Source organism: Apus apus, chromosome Z, assembly GCF_020740795.1.
Source record: "Apus apus isolate bApuApu2 chromosome Z, bApuApu2.pri.cur, whole genome shotgun sequence".
Classification (NCBI taxonomy): Eukaryota; Metazoa; Chordata; class Aves; order Apodiformes; family Apodidae; genus Apus; species Apus apus.
In genome coordinates this window covers 62,309,186-62,330,543 of record NC_067312.1, presented here as the reverse complement: position 1 = coordinate 62,330,543, position 21,358 = coordinate 62,309,186, and the positions used below count along the sequence as shown (strand labels likewise).

General features: G+C 42.1%; 1 protein-coding gene across 1 annotated transcript in view; it reads right to left on the bottom strand.

The window, feature by feature from the left end:
* Positions 1 to 15,204, bottom strand: part of SNX2 (sorting nexin 2) — a 35,442-nt gene extending 20,238 nt beyond the window's left edge. The window contains exons 1-2 of the mRNA XM_051641933.1: positions 15,072 to 15,204; positions 5,531 to 5,648 (exon numbers count right to left, since the gene is read on the bottom strand). Coding sequence (XP_051497893.1) covers positions 5,531 to 5,648; positions 15,072 to 15,179 — 226 coding nt within the window. The 5' untranslated portion in view covers positions 15,180 to 15,204. The remainder of the gene's footprint in view (positions 1 to 5,530; positions 5,649 to 15,071) is intronic.
* Positions 15,205 to 21,358: the final 6,154 nt, after the last annotated feature.

Sequence of the window (21,358 nt, the reverse complement as noted above, 5' to 3'; positions counted from 1 at the left end):
ATTTTCCATTATTCTGAAAATGGTGGCAGAGCACTGATATAACTTCACAGAACTGCCCATCACCTACAAGCACTAGAGGCAGAAGGCCCAGACAGCTCTGTCACAGAATCACAGAATTAAAGAATACTAGGGATTAGAAGCAACCTCTGGAGATTGATGTGCCTCACGGCACATGTCTGTAGCTGTCTACAGAACTTTACACTGATATTCGGAAAGACTAATTTAGCATCTAGCTCTTCACTCTACATTAGAAGTTTATGGACAGTTAGGTTTTAAGACACACCCTGAAGTCCCTCTAGTTACTCCTTTTGAACACTAACCATTACGGTCTCCATATGTAAGAGCTCTACAGTAATTCTTTCTTGGTCAAATAATCAACACACTGACTTTTATTCTAAGGATGAAAGTGCTTAAGTGGGTTTAGCAAGACAGTTTGGGGTTTTTTATAGAATCAAGAACCACAATATTAATGAATGAAGCAGCAAAGTTTACTGGTCTCCAATGACAGATGGAAAACTCATTTTCTTCCACCTTTGAAACCCTGTTTTAATAATTCAGCCAAAGCACTTATGAGTCACCACAGACAAGGTAATGAGTATCTAGAACACTTTACTGCATGTACTATCACGTGTAGCTGCTGTAGAAACACAACAGCAAAGAGGTTTTAAGTAGAGCCAAAAAACCCCTCCAGATTCTGAAGGACGTTAAAACAGTACAGGAAGTCATAGAATTTATTTTCCCTCACCTCTTTTTCTATTAGGTTGCACTTGTTGTTGTGGGGACTTCAATTCACCAGATTTCTGCTGGAAGTACAACACAACAGAAATGGGGCAATCCAGGAGCTTCCTGCTACAGCTGGTAAGTGAGCCTCCATGGGGTAGTGGCATGCTGGACCTACTGTTCATGAGCAGGGAAGGGCTGGTAGAAGATGTAGTGGTTCGAGATTGTCATGGGCACAGTGATCATAACATGACAGGATTTTCAATATGCGGTGAAGTTAGGAGGGTTGTCAGCAAAATCTCTACCTTGGACTTGCAGAGGACTGACTTCAGTCTATTCAGGATGCTGGTTCAGAGAGTCCCTTGGGAAGCAGCCCTCAAAAACAAAGCAGGCTGGCAGGGCTGGGCTTACTTTAAGAATGAAATGATGAAGGCACAGGGGCAGGTTGTCCTTGTGTGCTGAAAAAGGAGCTGGTGGGGAAGAAGACCAGCCTGGTTGAGCAGGGAACTATTACAAGAACTCAGAAATAAAAAGAGTGTATCAACTTTGGAAAAAGGGGCAGATGAATCAAGAAACATTTAAGGATACTGTAAGAGCCTGTAGAAAGAGAATTTGAGATTCAAAAACTCAGCAAGAACTTAATCTAGCCATCTGTGTAAAGGATAATAAAAAATGCTTTTATAAATACATTAATAGCAAAAGGAGAGTCAATAAAAATCTTCATTCCTTATTGGATGAGGAGGGAACTTAATAATGGAGGAAAAGGAAAAGACTGAGGTACTTAACACCTTCTTTGCCTCTTTAACAAAAAGACTAGCTACCCTCAGGAAAACTGGGCTCCTGAGCTACTAGACAGGAATGGGGAGCAGGAAGTAGTTACGGACCTGCTGTGCCACTTAGATCCCAGCAAGTGCATGGGTCTGGATGGGATTCATCGTAGGGTGCTGAGGGAGCTGGCAGAACTGGCCAAACCATTCTCAATCATTTATCACCAGTCCTGGCTGACTGGGGAGGTCCCAGATGACTGGAGGTTGGCCAATGTGAAGCCCGTCCACAAGAAGGGCTGGAAGGAGGATCCAGGGAACTACAGGCCTCTCAGCCTGACCTCAGGGCCTGGCAAGATTATGGAACAGATCATCCTGAGTGCCATCAAGCGACATGTAGAAGACATGTCCATGATCTGTAGAAGATCAGGTCCAGCCAATGTGGGTTTAGGAAAAGAAGGTCCTGCCTGACAAATCTCAAATCCTTTTATGACTGGGTGACCCAGCTAGTGGATGAGGGGAAGTCCTTCAGCAAGGCCTTTGACACAGCATCCTCCTGGAGAAGACAGCAATATGCAGCTTGGACAGGTACACGCTTCACCAGGTTAAAAACTGGTTTGATGACCAGGCCCAGAGTGTGATGGTGAATGGAGCTGCATCCAGTTGGCATCCAGTGACCAACGGTGTCCCCCAGGAATCAATACTAGGCACAGTCCTATTCAGCATCTTTACTGACAACCTGGATGTGGGGTTGAGTCTACCCTTAGTAAGTTTGCGGATGACACCAAAGCTGGAGAGAGACCTGGACAGGCTGGGTCGATGGGCCAAAGCCAATGGCATGAAATTCAACAGGACCAAGTGCAGGGTCCTGCACTTTGGCCACAATGAACCCAGGCAGCTCTGCAGACTGGGGGAAGAGTGGCTGGAGAGCAGCCCAGCAGAGAGGGACCTGGGAGCACTGGTTGACAACCGGTTCAACATGAGCCAGCAGTGTGCCCAGGTGGCCTGGAAGGCCAACAGCATCCTGGCTTGCATCAGGAATAGTGTGGCCAGCAGGAGTAGGGATGTGATTTCCCCCCTGTACTCAGCACTAGTGAGGCCTCACCTCGCGTACTGTGTGCAGTTCTGGGCCCCTCACTTCAAGAAGGATATTGAGGTGCTGGAGCAGGTCCAGAGGAGAGCAATGAGGCTGGTGAAAGGACTAGAGGGAAAGTCTTATGAGGATAGGCTGACGGAGCCGGGGTTGTTTAGCCTGGAGAGAAGAAGAGTCAGGGGGGACCTTATCACTCCCTTCAACTACCTGAAGGGAGGCTGTAGTCAGGTGGGGGCTGGGCTCTTTTTCCAGGCAACTAGGGACAAGACATGAGCATGGCGTGGAGCTGCATCAGGGGAGGTTTAGACTGGATATTAGGAAGTACTTCTTCATTGAGAGGGTGAGCAGACATTGGAATGGACTTCCTAGGGAAGTGGTGAAGGCCCCATCCCTGGAGTTGTTTAAGGAAAGACTGGATGTGGCACTTAGTGCCATGGTCTAGCTGATGTGGTGGTGTTAAGTCATAGGCTGGACTTGATGATCTCAGAGGTCTTTTCCAGCCTCAATAATTCTGTGATTCTGTGGAATAATGAAAAAGCCTACAATAGGTAGCACAGCATACAAATCACATTTTTACAAATAAATCTGTGAAACTAGAATTGTTTATGTCCCCAAAGAGACAGAGTATCTTCTTTCAGAAACCATCCACAGGATTTCCTTGAACTGAATCTCATAGAATCTAATAGTACAATATAGGAGCAACAGAAGTGAGAAAGCTGTGGAACCTTATTCTCTTCCTTTGCAGCTAAGTGTTCCTAGAAGTTTTGCAAAGACAGGTTTCTTTGGAATTTCATCATGTCAAAGCAAAAAGCCCAGTCACACTCACTTGTAAATTAAGTCCTGCTTTCACAGAAAGCCAGGCTTGTGCAATCATGCTGGGGAAGAAAGTAAGACATCTCATGTTGCCTTCTCACATTGCTTCTATTAATTGCAAATCAGCATCAGAAAGTTAACCAGAAGGATTAATATTACTGTGTAGCAAAACAGTGAGTGCCCAGCACTGGAACACAACTTAGACATAATTTCTGTGAATGCCTATGTAGATAGTGATACAAAGACACAAGTCCATCACTCAAGTACAGCGGTATTACGCAAACTTCCTACTTACAACAGGATACTATGAAAGATGTCATTCTGCCTTAGACTCCATAAATCACTCTTGTTATTCCTCCCCCCACCACTGTCTGAGAGTCTGTACTACCCTCAGTCCGTATGTAAACGGACCTCATAATTACTAGTCTTTGTTGTGTTAAGACATGCAATACATTAGATTTTTTCAGTTCAGTGCCATATGCAGTTGAGAGAATGTCTTCTATAGCAAAACTTAAACTCATTAAATCAGTTCTGTGTATTTTCTTCACAGCATCCGTTTCAGCTGAAACAATCTGGCTGCTAACATTTCTTCCTTCTGTTTCATTCCCCTCAGTATTTACTCCAGCCACCCTTTTTCTTAATACTATACAAAGGCAAATTGGCTTTCCTAAAATATACATGCCAGATGGCTCTATGGTTATAAAAAAACAGCTTTATATACTGAAGTCAAATAACTAAATTACTAGTACTAGAAGCTTCCTTGCTTAAGCACTGCTGGTCTTTATGAGTCATAAGATCAGGTAATATACATGCAAAATAACTAGGATTACCCTCTAGTCTTAACTCTCTCTTAAAACACTTTCAGAGAGTTAGTAAACATCAATATATTCTAACACTGTTATGTGCAAATATAAATACACTAAGTTCAGAACACAAGTAATGTGCATGTGCACATCTATCCATACAAAACAGCCCAGAACTAAAAGCTGTAGTTCCTTTTTGAATTATTACATTAGCAAATCATTGAAGATGAAATGAGGACTATATTCAAAGCAGACTCTCAACTGACTCACTCAATATGTAGTAGTAGGAAAAGTGTAAGTGAAGAGTCTTATGAAAAAGGAAATACCCTCCAGTTTGCAACATAATTTGAATTGTATTTAATTTGAATTGGAAAAAAAAAAAAAGACTGGGAGAGGTTACGTATGGCTATTAAGTAGAAAACTATGGGTTAACTTAAGTCACGTTCTTCCACACAGATCTGAATGTTATTAATTACATAATGATAAATTCCATTATCACTGTCAGAAGAACACGTTACTAACCAGCTAACAGTACCACACTATGCACTGACAGTACACAGTGCTCAGAAATGTCTATTTGGTAAACAAACAACTACAAAGTCCCACAAGAAAAATCCATACATCATCAGCAAACTACTTAAGAAATTTAAATTACAGTTTCCATTAAATAAGCTTCTTCAAGTGTCACTAATTCAATATGAGAGCAATTAATAGTTATACTATAAAATAAATAACATCAAGAGTGTTTACACCTGAGACACACGAAAATCTGGAGAAAAAATATTTCCAACAAAACTTCAACAATATTAAGCAAGATCAAGTTTTTTATTTTGAGTTTGAAATGAAAGGCTACACTCCACAACAGTTTTATAATAACATACAACCAATACCAAGTTGTGTTAATAATGGTAGAACAAACAACTTCAGGCAAAGAAGAATCTCGGCTGTTTTCCTTTTTAGCGTGTTACTTCTCCTGACAATTCATAAACCTGACAACATATTGCAGGAGGTCACAGATCTTCAATTCAATACATGACTGCTGAAATCAGGATACAATGGCTGATTATGGCTAGAGGCACTACTTAATTATTTCATGGATCTTCCAGGAAGCATACCTTCAATAAGTTAAGTAACAGTTAAGATTTGCTACAATACTAAATTACATAAACTAAAATTGAAATTTCCATTGCTGAGTTACTGCTTCGTATTTCCTTAGAGCCAAGAAAATGACCTTTTACAACATAAAGTTTTTAACTCTCCTTCCCAGAAAAGCACATTTTTTTCAGTCCAAGAGCAAAAGACTTTCTGCAGAAGGATAAGAAGAAAAGAGCAATTACCAGCAAAGAGGTCTTCTCTGTCATCATCTAACATTATTTCTGCTGGCTTTGGACCGTTAGAGCTTGTGCTGAGGTCTTCTGCAGGAAGATTTGCTGGCTCTGGAGAGGAAGGGCTTGACTGTTTAAAAAAAAAAGTTAAAAAATTAGCAGTGCACCAGTTGCCATGTGTCAGTATGTAAGAATTATTGCAACATTCTTTCATTACAAAGAAACAAGGCAAGATGTACAGAAAGGAAACCCCGTCAGCTATTTCCATTTCCCATTCCTAGCCTGGTAACAATGAACAAATGATATAAGCTAGTCAACAGCTCTTTTTATTTCTTTGTCAGAGAGAAAAAATGTCACCTATTTCCTCAAGTTTAATTAACCGGGGGAAAAAAAAGCTGCTACAGAAGTATCTAGAGTAAGTTTATTAGTATTGCTGATTGTAATTTGATTTTTAAGTTCTTTTTGGAAAGGCTTGTACTTATATTTGGATTTGTACATAGAACAAAAATAATCTCCAAGAACTCTGTTATTATTTTCAGAGATCAGAAGAGTGCATTAATGACATTTAAACAACTCAAGGCTGCTTGCAGCTGTAAGAAATTTTTGTATCTTTGCAACAGGTTGACTTTGGGGATTACTGACATAGAGGATCACATTTTACTGATATGGAAGCCTTAGATAGTAATTTTAATTCACTGAAGACTAGATCTCACTCTGTGAGAAAGATAAATATTTGAAGACACTCAGGAAAATTAAAGCAATATGGAAGATGGACTATCCAATGTTTATGTTAGAAAATAAATATGTGCTCAACTGAAGATCAGTACTTCAGTTAGAAAATCCTTGTTGAGGAAGTATCAACTACAGTTATTTCAGTAATTCTAGAAAATTTGCAAGCCTCACTGATCACAAGTTCATCTGAGATAGCTAGCTAAGGAGTTTTCAGCAAGAGAATTTCAGTTTATGAACACACGCACTTTAAAATGAGCCTCTGAAAATTGTGCCACTGCTTGCTTCCTAGTTTTCGCATGGAGTTGTCATAATTTAAATTCAGTTCAGAACTAGAACTCAAAACAGAGTAAACATTTCAGGCTACACTTCAACAAATGTCACAGGCTACAAAATATTTTAAAAGGCCGCAAAAATACTGAAAAGCCACTGAAAAAATCCATCCAGGTCGTATTTTCACATTCAGAAATGTAGCAGAAGCAAGAGTTTTAAGAGGGAGGCCTTTCTTATAGCTGGCTCTCCAAGAACAGTGTACACCATTACACAGAGTATGGCACTGCTGACTTATTTTAAGCAGCACAGAGCAAGATCCCAGGCCCACACATTTGTCCAGACCTCGGTCACCTGCGATTGTGCTACAGAGGAAGTATGCAAGAAACAGTAAAAATCCTGCCAGACAAATTCAGACACAGTACCAAACACGTTTTCAAGAGTATGTATGAAACCAAGACTCTCTCAACCTGGAAAGGTTAGCCCAGAGTTTTTCCTGCTGAAGAAAGTGGGAAGATAAAAGCAAATGCAATACCAGAAAATTTATATTCTTCTGAACCAGATTATGGTTACAACAAAGAGCTGCTTTATTCAAATGCCAAAAGAGGTTATATCCCCAGGGAACACCGGGAAACCAATAAAAAACAAAAACAAAAATAAAAATGAGCAGCAACAAAAGGAGCAGCCTCTCAAACCTCTTGATAGATTTTGCCATACAGACTGCAAAGGAAGTCAAAGCAGAAACATAAAAGAACTGTATGTAGGTAACAGTTTATAACCTTACAAGCAAGCAATTAACTAGTCACATGTACACCTCTCATACTAAACCAATGCTAAAAATGATCCCACAGCAAATCAAATGCTCTGAGGTAATAAAGACATTTTTAAATTCTGTGAAGCATAATCCTTAAGCTGTATCACAAGACTCACACCTAATTTAGGTGAAATAAATTAGGAAATTTAAGAAAACCTCACACTTCACTTGCTTCATTGTTGTAAAATTACCATATGGACATGTAATAGCAGTTTAAAGTGATTTGAGAACTCAGAAGTAGCATATTCCAGAAGGAACAGTCTGTCTCTTTAGGCAGCGAAGCACAGAGCTGAGAATTTAAGATTTACATTAGCTACAATAGGAGAGCAGATAAATGCCTGGTTTCCCTGTGAGATTCAAGCAGTTTAAAGTTTTATCAATAAAAGCAATTATGTATTAAAACATTACAGATACTCATTCCAAACCAGTTTTGCTGCTACTCAACTTTGAATGGCAACTCACATTTTGTTAGATCTGCAGTTGAGGACATAGTGGGGACCACACACCACTACAGATGCAAAATGTAGCTCATACCTGTCAATTCATCTCCAGAAAAAACAGCTGTAAAATGGCCAGGCACAGAGAACAAAACCCTTCCTGATCACTTCTTCCACACATCTGATTGTTTTCAGCTTTATCCCTTAACTATGCTCTAGAGTAATGAGTGATGGAAAAGAGCCCTCAGAGAATAGTCACACCTTCAAGCTCTTCTACCAGTCTATCTTCTCAGTTTTATCTGAGGTAGCTATTTTGGTTACTTACGATTACTTTTGACTATACGTAATCACAATTATGTTCTAATCACAAAAAGAAACCCTATTAGACACAAGCTTTGCCTTGACCACTTAAACCTTAAATGCGAAAAAACATTTACATGCCTAAAGCAACATGTTAATCAAAGGCCAATGCAAAGCCACTCCCATTTTGAACAAGAAACAGTGTCTTCCTAGTAATATCCATCAATAACTGGAAAGATAACAAGTCCTGGTAGGATTACGAATCTCCTTCTCTTACAGAGCTGGTAAAGATTCTGCCTTGGCAGCCAAAAATTCTGCTCTGCACACCAGGCTTCAGAGCTGTAGTTAGCTCATCAGTTACAGAGGGCTTTCTCCAAATTTCAAATACTTCCATTTCCATGAACCACAACTGGAGAATGTTCATAAATAAAAGAGGACTCAGACCACAGGGGATCCTCAGAAAGCTCAAGAAGCATGCAGCTTGTATAATTTGTGTACAAGACAAAAAGTCTAGAAGTGACACAGGAAGATTGTCAGTGAAACAGAAGTTCGGCCTACATGTTACTATTTTACAAATATATAACTAATTTATATTACTTATAAATCTCAAGTTAAGTTTTTAATAATAGTAGATATTGAAGTTTAGTTTTGTGGATAATTTATAGGTGAAATGTCTTCTCTTTAAAATGCCCTTTCAGCTGTGTACTGGTTTTGCCTGAGAAACAGTTAATTTTCTTCATAATAGCTTGTACTGTTCTATGGCTTGGATTTGTGACCAAAACAGTGTTGATCACATAGGGATGCTTCAGTTATTGCTGAACAGTGCTTACACAGCATTAAAACCTTCTCTGTTTCTCACTGCTCTGCCAGCAAGTAGGCTGGGGATTGCACAAGAAGCTGGAAGGGGACACAGCTGAGACAGCTGACCCCAACTGACCAACAGGATATTTCATACCAGCTAACACTGTCCTCAGCAATAAGGGCTGACAGAAAGGAGGATGTGGAGAATCTTTGGAGTGATGGTGTTCGTCTTCCCAAGTAATCATTACATGTGGCGGGCTCTGCTTTCCTGGAGATGGCTTAACAACAGTGTGACAATAGGAAGGAATGAATTTGTTATTTTGCTTTGCTTGCATGCAGAGTGTTTGCTTTCATTATTAAATGGTCTTCATCTCAACCCACATGTTTTCTCACTTTTACCCTTCTAATTTTCTATCCATCATGTGGGGAGAGTGAGTGAAGTAACTGTGCTGGGTTCAGCTGCTGGTGTGCGTTAAACTGCAACAAACTGAGGGCTGAATAAGGTTATTTTCTGGCCTATTAATGTTTCAATGGTTCTTTGGTATTTTTGAACAACTCTCATTCTCAAGTAAGATTAAGGATGGGGTTAAGTATCTTCACAAACAGTTGGAATTTTATAAGAAAAAGACAATGTGTAGAAATTTCTTAAAACATATTTCTGATCTGAACACTTATTATGACTTTGGAACATGGCATCAGCTTGTTTCTAATAATTTAGCAACAAAGCTTAGTTCGTTATCTTCAAAAGTTATCTTCACAACAGACACAGCTCTTAGGGAACTATGAAAACCCAGAAAGCCACAGTTCTGAATGTATCAGAAACTGGAGTAAATAAACCTTAATAATCTGATTATTTTACACAGTCACTGGGTCAGAGAGTAAGATTCAGCTTCTCAAAAAAAGCACCCATGTACTAAAACAACTATTAGCATACTATGCTATTCCAGGAACACGCTACCAGAGGTGCAAGCTAAAGACACAGGTCCTCACCTTCACTCTTAGCTCTATGAAGTACAGCTAAAATGGTGACTAAGATGGCTTTTGGAGTCAGTAGTCAGCACCGTGAAAATATGAGTATCAGGCAAGAAATGGAAGATGAGATTAACAGAAAACCTTGTAACTTAGGCACAGATGAATAGCATGGCTGTTTAAAAATGTTGAACTCACTCCATGTCAACAATTCACAAAATGTCACAAGCATGTACCTTTCCTGAAAGGTTCATGCCTATGAAATCTGAGTGACTCCGGAGGGAAAAGGAGGTCAGGCAAAGCATCCAACAACCAAGACAGGCAATGGCCAAGACATTCAAGTACACAGGACACTCTGGATCCTGCTGCTTTTCTTGTTTTCTAGAAAACAAGTTTCAGGTGAGAGGCTTACAGGCCCATTCCAGTTTGGAAATAGGAAGCTCAGTTTTCACTTCTGTTATTGAGCATTACTTTTGGTGGTAATAACTAAGTATTTTACAGCTTTGACTTATGAAGAAACAAGAATAAGTTACCACATTTGCTGCTGGCTGAATGTACAGCCCTAAGTGTCTGGATGTCCTCCCTTCTCTTAACAGTAGGGTCCTCTTAAAACCAGTTCAACTACTTGTCTGAACTCCTCCTAGTCTCCTTCAGTCAAAACATAGCAGGCTGACAAAAGCTGACCATCATACTGCTCTAGTTGTTCAAGTTAACGTTGCTCATTGTCTCGAACAGAGTTACAGAAGTTCAGAAACTACAGAATGGGCAGACAGAATAGACTCAACACTGTGACAGTAACACTTGCACCAGAAATTAGGACACACACAAGGCTTCCATTACAGGGTGGATTTAACACAAAGGAAGAAGACACACATTTCTGATATAATTGCAAAAGTTAACCTTGAACACAGACTCAGTTTTCGACAAAGGTATAGCTCAATGTTAAAGGACTCAGTATTTTCCTTTCAGTTCACATCTGGACTTCTGTGCCTATTAATGCTTTGTCTTCTGTGCCAAAACCAAAGGCATACTGCAGATCTTTGACACAAACTGATAGACTGGTAATGAGATTATACATACACCCTGACCTAAATAACAGCCCTCAACAGATTACCACATCTACTGCTTACTCATTGTTTTCAAGTTCTCCACATATTCTTCCATTACAAAAAAACCCAAACCAAATCAAAACTAAAGCAAACCAAAACAAAAAAATCTACAACAAACAAAAATGGGAATATAAACACTGGTTGAAATGAGTAGGTGGCAGTTTAGCTACCTGTTCAGGTCACCTGCTTTACCAAAGACAGAGACAGGAAACACAAATGAGTGAGAAGTTTAGGGAAAATGAAGCAGGAAGTGGTGCAATAGATAAATAAGGAAGGTGGCAGAAAAAGCAGGCGAGGACGAAGAAGGAAATGGTGACATGAAAGTAATACTAAATGTACAATTTTTCAGAAAATCTAACATGCTTTTTCCAAATATGTCATCAAAAGTGACTTCCATACAGCTGTTTGCAGGCTCCCCTAACAGTGGCAAGAAGACACAGACAGCAAATTAGTAATTACTTTATTACAAACTTAAAGAGAGGATGATCCTTCTTAAAAGGCACAGTTAACTTTCATGTTTCTTGTGCATATCATGGGAATCTTTTTTACAAAAAACAAAACAAACAAAAAACCCCATGCACTTGAAAATTTAGCAGTTAGGTAAGTCCATGAAAGTTTACTAATACTGTAATGCTACCTAGGGCTCATGAGACACAGAGTTACAAAGACCTGGTAGCTGGAAGAGCACTGCATGTGACTACAAGCACAAAAATATAATCACCAGCAATAGTCTTCACACACCATCCATCACCGAGCATCACTGTAAATGCAATCTTGTCCAGTCTTGTCATAGACCATTTATCGAATCCAGTCTGGCTGTTCTTATTGAGGAAAGCAATTCTGCCAGCTAGAATTATAGAATGGTTTGGGTTGGAAGGGACAAATAACCTACTTCCAACCCCCCTGCATGGACAGGGACACCTCCCACTAGATCAGGTTGCTCAAAGCCTCATCCAGCCTGGCCTTGAACACTTCCAGGGATAGGGCATCCACAAGTTCCCCAGACATCCTGTTCCAGCATCTCACCACCCTCACAGCAAAGAATTTTCCTAGTGTCTAATCTAAATCTACCCTCTTCCAGTTTAAAACCATTACCCTTAATCCTATCACTACAAACCTTTGTAAAAAGTCTCTCCCCAGCTCTCCTGTTCTCCCTTCAGGTACTGGAAGGCTGCTACAAGGTCTCCCTGGTACCTTCACTTCTCCAGGCTGAACAACCCCAACTCTCTCAGACCTTCTCTACAGAAGAGGTGCTCCAGCCTTCTGATCACTTTCATGGCTTTTCCTCCTCTGAACTCACTCCAACAGCTCTGTGTCCTTGTGCTGGGGGCACCAGAACTGAACACAGTACTCCAGGTGAGTTTGTCCTTGAGACATTAAAATATGACTGGCACAATGAAAACCAAATAATCATTCCATTACTCTCAGTCACTGTGGGTATCTGACAAAGTAATGAGTACCCCACAATCTCAGACAAGCTGCTGCTCAGCCCATGCCTGGAGTTCCTAGGTACCCTACATTCTCAGAATGGGAAGAGCTCTCTCACTCTGCCACCAAGTTTTCAAGTCCTAGAATGTGCTGCCATCACATGCCAGAAATGCCAGCTATTACAGTTCAGTGTGATTTTTTAACATTTTATATTCTAAACTTATGACGGTTTAATTCAAGACATTAACTTCTAGTGTGTGCACAAAGGAAGTCCAGCTTATTTGCTTCACATCAGAGAATTCAACTTGAAATAAACAATACTCTCCATTTTGTTATACAGATAAGCCACTAAAGTCAGTTAGCCTTGCTGTTTTTAAATAGTTTGTATTTGCTGTTTGTAACATACATTAAAATTATATTTTGTCAGAAGAAACTTGGATGAGTTAGCATGTGCTTTCCACATGGAGACTTTGTTAACATGGAAGCTACCTGGAAGACCCACTTGAAATCTTACAAATTCTCCACTGCACAAACCAAATGAGAGATAAGAAAGGAACAGCCTGCCTTTTATGAGAAGCAAGAAAATAAAAGCAAGAAAAAACAGAAGCAGGGTTCAAATTAATAATGCAAAAAGCAAATGGACTGCTCCAAGATAAATCCGTTAGGAACACTTGTAAACTACCATAATCTTCGTATAAGTTAGCTGTGGACCTTGGTGTTCTTTGCTGATAAAAAAGGAGAAAAAGCATGGCAAACAAATACACAATCAACTACAAGAACAATGTTGCTGGGTTGTTGCTATAGAACTTCCATTGTAATTTAGAAACCTTCATTTATATTTAGAGGATTAAAAACAGCACTCAAGACAAGTTTAATTATGCTCATACCATGAGATTATAGCTCTCCTCTGGACTAAGGTGGCTATACACTTCATTTAAAACTATCTATGTTCAAGCTAGTGAGAAGTTCAGACAATTTTTATTATCTATTCCTTTCAAATTTGTAGGAAAATCACAAGATTAAGACTCTTCCCCTACATTCCGTAGCTGATTAAGGCATCAAGAAAAGCTTTACTGACAAAGCTTTTCAAAGCTTCTCTCTTTAAGGAAAAAGGCTTCCCCTTTCTACTTTGCTACTTCCTTACAAACTATCTACCAAAATGAAGCAGTACAATGGAACTGTCAGCCAAACCATCCAATACAATGTGCAATTTTTGCGACTTTATGCAGTTACAGGTGTTGTCAGCAACTATTTTTAATCAAGAAGATACAGACTTCCCATTGTAACTGTGATTTAGACATTAAATCTATCATATTTCCCACAGCTATAATTGTAGACCATATACATAAAGGCATAATTTACAGTATACTGCAGTCTAAGGACACAGAACAAGACTCCAATAATACACATGGTATCACACACAGATGCACGGGAGTCTATTGATTGATACAGTTCTCATCAACTGCAGGTTCACATAACTTGCTATTCCCTCACAGCATTTTTCCACAGATCTTTTTATACCAATAGACAGATTATGCATCTATAAAAAATAAAATTACTTGAAAGAAGGCAAGTGATGTTAAAATACATTTAAGAGTTTCTTTGTAGAGTGGCCTTCTTTGTTAAGGACAGGCAGCAGCCACAGTAAAACAAAGAAACACGCACTGATCCTATTGCTGTAAAGGTCAGGGACAGGAAACTCTTCAAGAAAAGAGGAACAGGAACAATTTTCTTTTCAAATGGGCAGCTGTGTACAGGAAGAACAAAATTCTTCCAGAAGATACTGGCAAAACACACAGGTGAAATGACCACAACAACACAGCGACAAAAGCTCCCATTATAACGAACTTACACACAAGCCTTTTGCAGAACGAGGACCTATTTATCATTGAGTTGTTTGGGGTTTTGTGAACTAGACCCCAGACACGGAAAGCAAGCACGGTTCAAAGACGCATTCACAAGTTTCCAGACCTTTCAGACTCTCGTTCCTCAGAACGACCACAGGTTTCGTAACGCCGTGTGCGAAGGCCTCGTCGCCTCGGCCGCCCCTCCTGCTCGGGGCTGGGCCAAGAGCCGGGGGGCAGCGGGCAGGAGGGTCCCAACCCCCCGCCGGGACACCCAGCCACCGCCGCCCTGCCCCGCGCCAGGCCTGGCGGGCAGCAGCTTAGACAGGAAAGTTTCTGCGAGTTTTTACAAACTGGAAGGAGGTGAAGTCTCCGGAAGAGGCCAAACAAAGGGGTTGTTATTAATCCACGCAAAGTCGGGGGGGGGTGGGGTGAAACACGACGACGAGCGAAACGGGTGTCGTGTGACGAGGGAAGGTGGGAATATTTATTACCCCAGCAGTACAAGAAGGGGGTAACATGAAGGAAGGCGTGGCTGGCATAGCGGTATTTGGAAAAAAGAGCTTTCGGTTTATTTTGGCAGGAGAAGCCCTAAGGGGAACCGTCGAACTCCCGCGCAGCCGAGGAGACTGGCCCGCCGGGCAGAAGCGCCGAGGAGCCGCGCCTCCCGGCACAAAGGCAGGCGGCGGGGACGCAGGTGGGAGCCAGGCCGGTACGAGCCAGCGGCCGAGAAGGGGGGTCGGGCACCGCGGCCAGGAGCGCGGGACCAGCGGCCTGGCGGCGAGAGGAGGGCCTGGTGGGCGCGGGACAGGCCGCGGAGATCGGGGACCACGCTGGCGGGCGGGCTCTCACCTCCAGGGTGGACACGGTGCTGGTGAAGAGGTCTTCGCCGTCCTCCAGCTCCTCGAAGTCGGCGGGCCGCGCCTCCCCGAGCGGCGGGGGCTCCCTCTCCGCCGCCATCTTCCCTCAGCCCGGCGCCCGCCCCGGCCCCGCGCCCACGTGACCAGCGCGCCTCCCCTCTCCCGCCACGTGACCGGAGCGAGGTGGGGGGCGGGGGGCGGGGCCGGTCTGCAGGGGCTGGGAGGGCGGGTCCTGCCTGGCCAGCCTGGGCTGCTCTTGTCACCTGATGGTCCTGCTGTTGGACGAGGGAAAGGCTGTGGGTATTGACTGTCTGGACCTCCAAAAAGCACTTGACGTGGTTCCCCACAGAACTCTCATAAAAACCCTGGCTGCTCATGGCCTGGATGAGCACGCGAGCTGTTGGATCAAGCACTGGCTGGACTGTTGGGCCCAAAGAGTGGTGGTCAGTGGAGTCAAATCCAGCTGGGGCCAGTCACAAGTGGTGTTCCTCAGGGCTCTTTATTGATGATCTTGATAAGGACATAGAGTGTATTATCAGTAAGTCTGCAGATGACACCAAGCTGGGTGAGAGTGTTGATCTGTATGAGGATAGGGAGGCTCTTCAGAGAGACTTGGATAGATTGGATCATTAGGCTAAGAATGTTAATGGTCTGGGCTTCAACAAGGCCAAGTGCTGGGTCCTGCACTTGGGCCACAACAACCCCAGGCAACGCTCCAGGCTTGGGGAAGTGTGGCTGGAAAGTGTCTGGCAGAAAAGGACCTGGGGGTTCTAACTGACAAGCGGCTGAATATGAGCCAGCAGTGTGCCTAGGTGGCCAAGAAAGCCAGTGGCACCCTGGCTTGTCTTAGAAATTGTGTGACCAGCAGAAGTAGAGAGGTGATTGTCCCCCTGTGCTCAGCACTGGTGAGGCCACACCTGGAGTATCGTGTCCAGTTTTGGGCGCTTCGATTCAAGAGAGATATTGAGGTGCTGGAGCGAGTACAGAGGACGGCAAGGAAGCTGGTGAAGGGCCTAGAGAATCAATCTTATGGAGAACACTTGAAGGAGCTGGGAATGGTTAGTTTGAGGAAGAGAAGGCTGAGGGGAGACCTCATTAGTCTCTACAACTACCTGAAAGGTCATTGCAGAGAGGTTGGTTCTGGTCTCTTCTCATAGGTAATTAGCAGCAGAACAAGAGGGAACGGCTTCAAGCTGCAACAGGGTGGGTTTAGATTGGACATTGGAAAAAAATTTTCACAGAAAGAGTGGTTAGACACTGGAATAGGCTGCCCAGGGAGGTGGTTGAGTCACCATCCCTGGATGTGTTTAAGCGTCGTTTGGATGTGATGTTGGTGGATCTGGTTCAGGGGAGAACTTTGTAGAGTAGGGATGATGGTTGGACTCAGTGATCCCAAGGGCCTTTTCCAACCTGAATAGTTCTGTGATTCTATGATTCTGCTTCCCAGGGCACTGGGGCCAGCCAGGAGGCTGGCCTGGTGCCGCCGTTGCTGTGAAGTAGTTCAGTGAAGTAGGTGGCTGTCTGCAGAACACCACAAAGCCTTTGACCCATCCGCACATGTCTGTGTTTCAGATGACCTGCCCCAACGGGAAAGCTGGCTGTCCCGGGGGTCTCCCTGCCTGCAGCCTGACAGCATCGGTGCAGCCTTAGGTGGCTGTGAACCTGCCTCTGGGATGTGAAGTGTCTCCCTGGCACAAAGCTGGAGAGAGCCCCCATTATAGAAGCTCCATCTTCCCGCTTCTCGCCCTGCCGTTACCAGCCTTTTCCCTCTGTGACATTTCAGGTGTTTTACATTGTCTTCCTTGCACGAGGAATCACTCTTGCAAGGCTGATGCTTGTACCACTGCAGTCCTGTACCATGTGCCCTGCACTGCAGAGTTGGAAGAAAGTATGAAGAAATTGTATTTTCCATTGCATGTCAGTCATTGAATTAAGAACTGTTTTTCTGGGAGGAAACTGCACTCGTTACACCAAGGTCTTTCTTAGGGACTGAGGACTACCAGTATTACACCGCACTCACTCAGCAGTCGTCTAGTCAGGTGCAACAGTATTCACAACCAACAAAGTTACATGTCTCATTCAAATAAAGTACTTGCAGTGCCTTTTGTTATGCCACTTTTCCCAAATTGCTTCTTTTCCTCTCCTCCATTTGTGAGTTAGCATACAGATTACATAAATTCTTCCAAAAATTTAGTTAGAATACTAATTTTAAAAGAGATTAAGTCAGATGTTAAGTGTCTGCATAGTCAGCATTACCAATGTACTTACACTTGATTTGAGCTTTTTTTGTTGTTTCTGCTGTTTTGAAAATAATTTTGAGAAAGTATCTTTATTTTTCATATCAATAAAGTAAAGGTTTCATCCACTCAGTGTACTCATGCTTTGTGAGGACTTTGTTAATGTTTGCTATTCTGAAGTTAACTTCTAGACTGTGTCCTCTGGAGACAGTACTCTTCATGTGGGAAGAATGAGTCTGTTTATACAGACTATAAGGTCTTTGAAGCAACGCTGGCACCTCTGTAGTATTTGCACAGTGTCTAGAAAAGGTTAAATGGAAAGAATATGGTCTTACATGTTGTTTTCTTTCAGCCTCATCCCAATCACATAGTGAGGAAGTTGTAAATATGTAAATAGAAATCCATATTATCTTGGAAACATGTAAATGCCATGCATAATTTTAATGTCTACCACCCAAGCTCAAGATATAAGAAAATGTGGAGCACACCCTCTTTGGAGATGTGGATTGCTAAATTAAGAGAAAATGTCCCTCATCTCTGCTAACATCTGAGGACATTTCATGCTTCAATGCTTTGAGTCTGACCTTGTAAATCTCCCACTCAGGAGAGCTAAATTTGTGCTGAAGCTCAGGAGCTCCAAGTTTCTGATTGCAAGTGACAAGATATCAAATGGAGGAGATCTATGAACAAAAGTTCCAGTGAAAGTGACAACATAGGAGGAGATGGAAAAGGAACTTCCCAGCTTTCCCATGTTTCCTCAGGTCAGATAAAGCTGATTACTACTCTTATAAAGGTGTATTTTGAGACCAACATAGCTATAATATTACTGTTACTAGAAGTTGTTATAACTTGCTTGTAATTTACCAGATTGGATAGCTTTTTGGCTTTTGTGGGAATGGGACATTTTCTAATGTATCTGTATTTCCCTTTCTGTACAAAACAAGAATAGCAGTGACACTAGGGTTGTTTGCAGTGCCTATGAGATGAATTATACTCTAATCACATTTTTACTCTACTTCTAAACTCTCCCCATTGCTATGCAGTTTATCTCTAAATAGGAGCACTCATAGGTCTTTATAAGATTTAACAATGGAGAGTGAGAAACTGAAAAAAGCCTCAACCAAAACTAAACAAAACCATTCAAAATATGCAAACATTTTCCATCCAAATTTACAGTTCTCTGACATCTAAATTTTTGAGGATGGCACTGCCATTACATTCTCACTGCCTTTCCAATTCCTTGTGGTATTCCTGTTCTGCTATGCCGTTGCTGGAAGCTTTTCAAATAACTTACACATGCACACTTTATCTAGAAATTAGGATTTAATCACATCAGTAATAATTCTGTGTCTTTTGACATTATCTCACGGTAATTTTACTTGCTGTGATTAGAAAGATCATATGATGTGTATTTGTTTAGGTTTCAGGCAATTATACTAATCTAGCACAGTACTTAAGTGTTTGATAGTTTTCCACTAGACCAACTAGTTTTCTGACTTAATCCATATTAACTTCATCCAAGGCATATTCCATATTGCCTTTGACGCTCTTGTGTCTAGACCTTAAATCAGCTTTCTGAAATACCTGGAAGTAGTAATCTATCACACCAACTGAGTATGCTACAGAAGCAGAGTAAAATGAAGAGCAAAAAGGTATCTGTTATGGGGCTCAGGGTTCTTTTGTGTTTTGTTTTGTTTGTTGTTTGTATTTGTGTGTGTGTGTGTCTGTGGTTTTGTTGTGGGTTGTTGGTTTTTTTTGGTGTGTCACTCATTAAGAAATGTATGTAAGGAGTTTGGCTTCCCTGATTCAAGACACATTGTATTTATTGAGGATTTTTCTTGCTTGCTCTCCTGTGCTTCTGAAATATGTGGCCACAGAAATCTATCACAGATATTTTTGTGGCAGAGGGGACAAGGAGTAATAAAATATTCATTGATGACCTGGATGTGGGGAGTGAGTCCACCCTAGTAAGTTCACAGAATACAGTCAGCTGGGGGGGAGTGTCGATCTGCCAGAGAGTAGGAAGAAGCTGCAGGGGGACCTGGACAGGCTGGGTTGATGGGCCAAGGCCAATGGCATGAAATTCAACAAGATCAAGTGCAGGGTCCTGCACTTTGGCCACAATGACCCCAGGCAGCTCTGCAGACTGGGGGAAGATTGGCTGGAGAGCAGCCCAGCAGAGAGGGACCTGGGAGCACTGGTTGACAACCGGTTCAACATGAGCCAGCAGTGTGCCCAGGTGGCCTGGAAGGCCAACAGCATCCTGGCTTGTATCAGGAATACTGTGGCCAGCAGGAGTAGGGATGTGATTCTGCCCCTGTACTCAGCACTAGTGAGGCCTCACCTTGCGTACTGTGTGCAGTTCTGGGCCCCTCACTTCAAGAAGGATATTGAGGTGCTGGAGCAGGTCCAGAGGAGAGCAATGAGGCTGGAGAAAGGACTAGAGGGAAAGACTTACGGGGATAGGCTGACGGAGCCGGGGTTGTTTAGCCTGGAGAGAAGAAGAGTCAGGGGGGACCTTATCACTCCCTTCAACTACCTGAAGGGAGGTTGTAGTCAGGTGGGGGCTGGGCTCTTTTTCCAGGCAACTAGGGACAAGACATGAGCATGGCGTGGAGCTGCATCAGGGGAGGTTTAGACTGAATATTAGGAAGTACTTCTTCATTGAGAGGATGAGCAGACATTGGAACGGACTTCCTAGGGAAGTGGTGAAGGCCCCATCCCTGGAGTTGTTTAAGGAAAGACTGGATGTGGCACTTAGTGCCATGGTCTAGCTGATGTGGTGGTGTTAAGTCATAGGCTGGACTTGATGATCTCAGAGGTCTTTTCCAGCCTCAATAATTCTGTGATTCTGTGATTCAGTGAAAAGGACCTGGACTTTTAACTGAGATTTCAGTTTGAAAAACTGTGCATTAGTTAGGATGGAAGAATAATCCAAAATAGAGAAAACTAATCAAGAAAATAAACTGAAAAATTATTTATGCTGCAGTAAATCTTAGGATGATTGCAAAAAGTGAAATCACATATGAGATCATGATGTGTTACTTGGAAGAAAACAAAACCTCAGTTTAAAGACAAGCCTCATCCCTTACAGTTTGAGTATTAAAATGTGTGTTATTCAAAAAATACATAATACCAGTCAAATCTATCTCATACTAAGTCAGAATTTAAAGAACAGAGGAAAGCTACCCATGTATCCTGATAGAAAATGGAGCCACCCCTTACTTTGCAGACATGAAGTCCATCTCTGTAATTCTGCCTGAGAAGGATATTAAGGGTGGAAAGTCAGGAATACGAACACTAGAAATTTCATGGCTAAGTTTACACTTGGAACTTGTTTCAGCCCTCTATGGTACGTACTGTGTCTGCTTTAATTACCTGGTTACATGCTAATGTTTTTTCAAAGGATCATTGACCACAGGATTACAGGCACAGTTTTTCCTTATTGTTTCCTGTGTGTATCGTTTATTATAAGCAATTCCGACCCTACCCTGAAGATAAAAATATTTGTCTCCTCACAAGCTTTTCTAACCAAGCTTTTCTCACTACCAATTCTAAGTGTTTCACAAGTGCTGATGAATTTTATCTTCTGAGTATGCTGGTGGGAGGATGTTGTTCATTACAGTGAGCAGAGACTGCAAATGAAAACAAAGTGTTTACTAATTTGGATGCCCAACCTGAGGCAGCTAGGAACTGGCTTTTTTCTAGAATACCTAGCATTTCAGCAGTTTCTTCACATGGGCAGAGGACCTCAGTACCACAGAACTAGCCTTACCTATACCCATTTTTAGGAGTGGATTCTGTCAATTTCTTTCCTTTTTTCAGCCCTTATCAGGTCACATGCTTACTTGATTAACCTAGAGAACTCTCCAGAAGTGGTTATTTCTGGTTTCATGCACAAGCCATCAGTTCCTCCAAGTCATCACATTTGCTGCACAAAACTTTAACTCTACCTCTCCATCTTCTGCCCACAGCATCTGTGGGCTCTGCAAGCCTTTGCAGACCAGCACTTCAGAGGAGATATGGAAATAAAGTATATCTT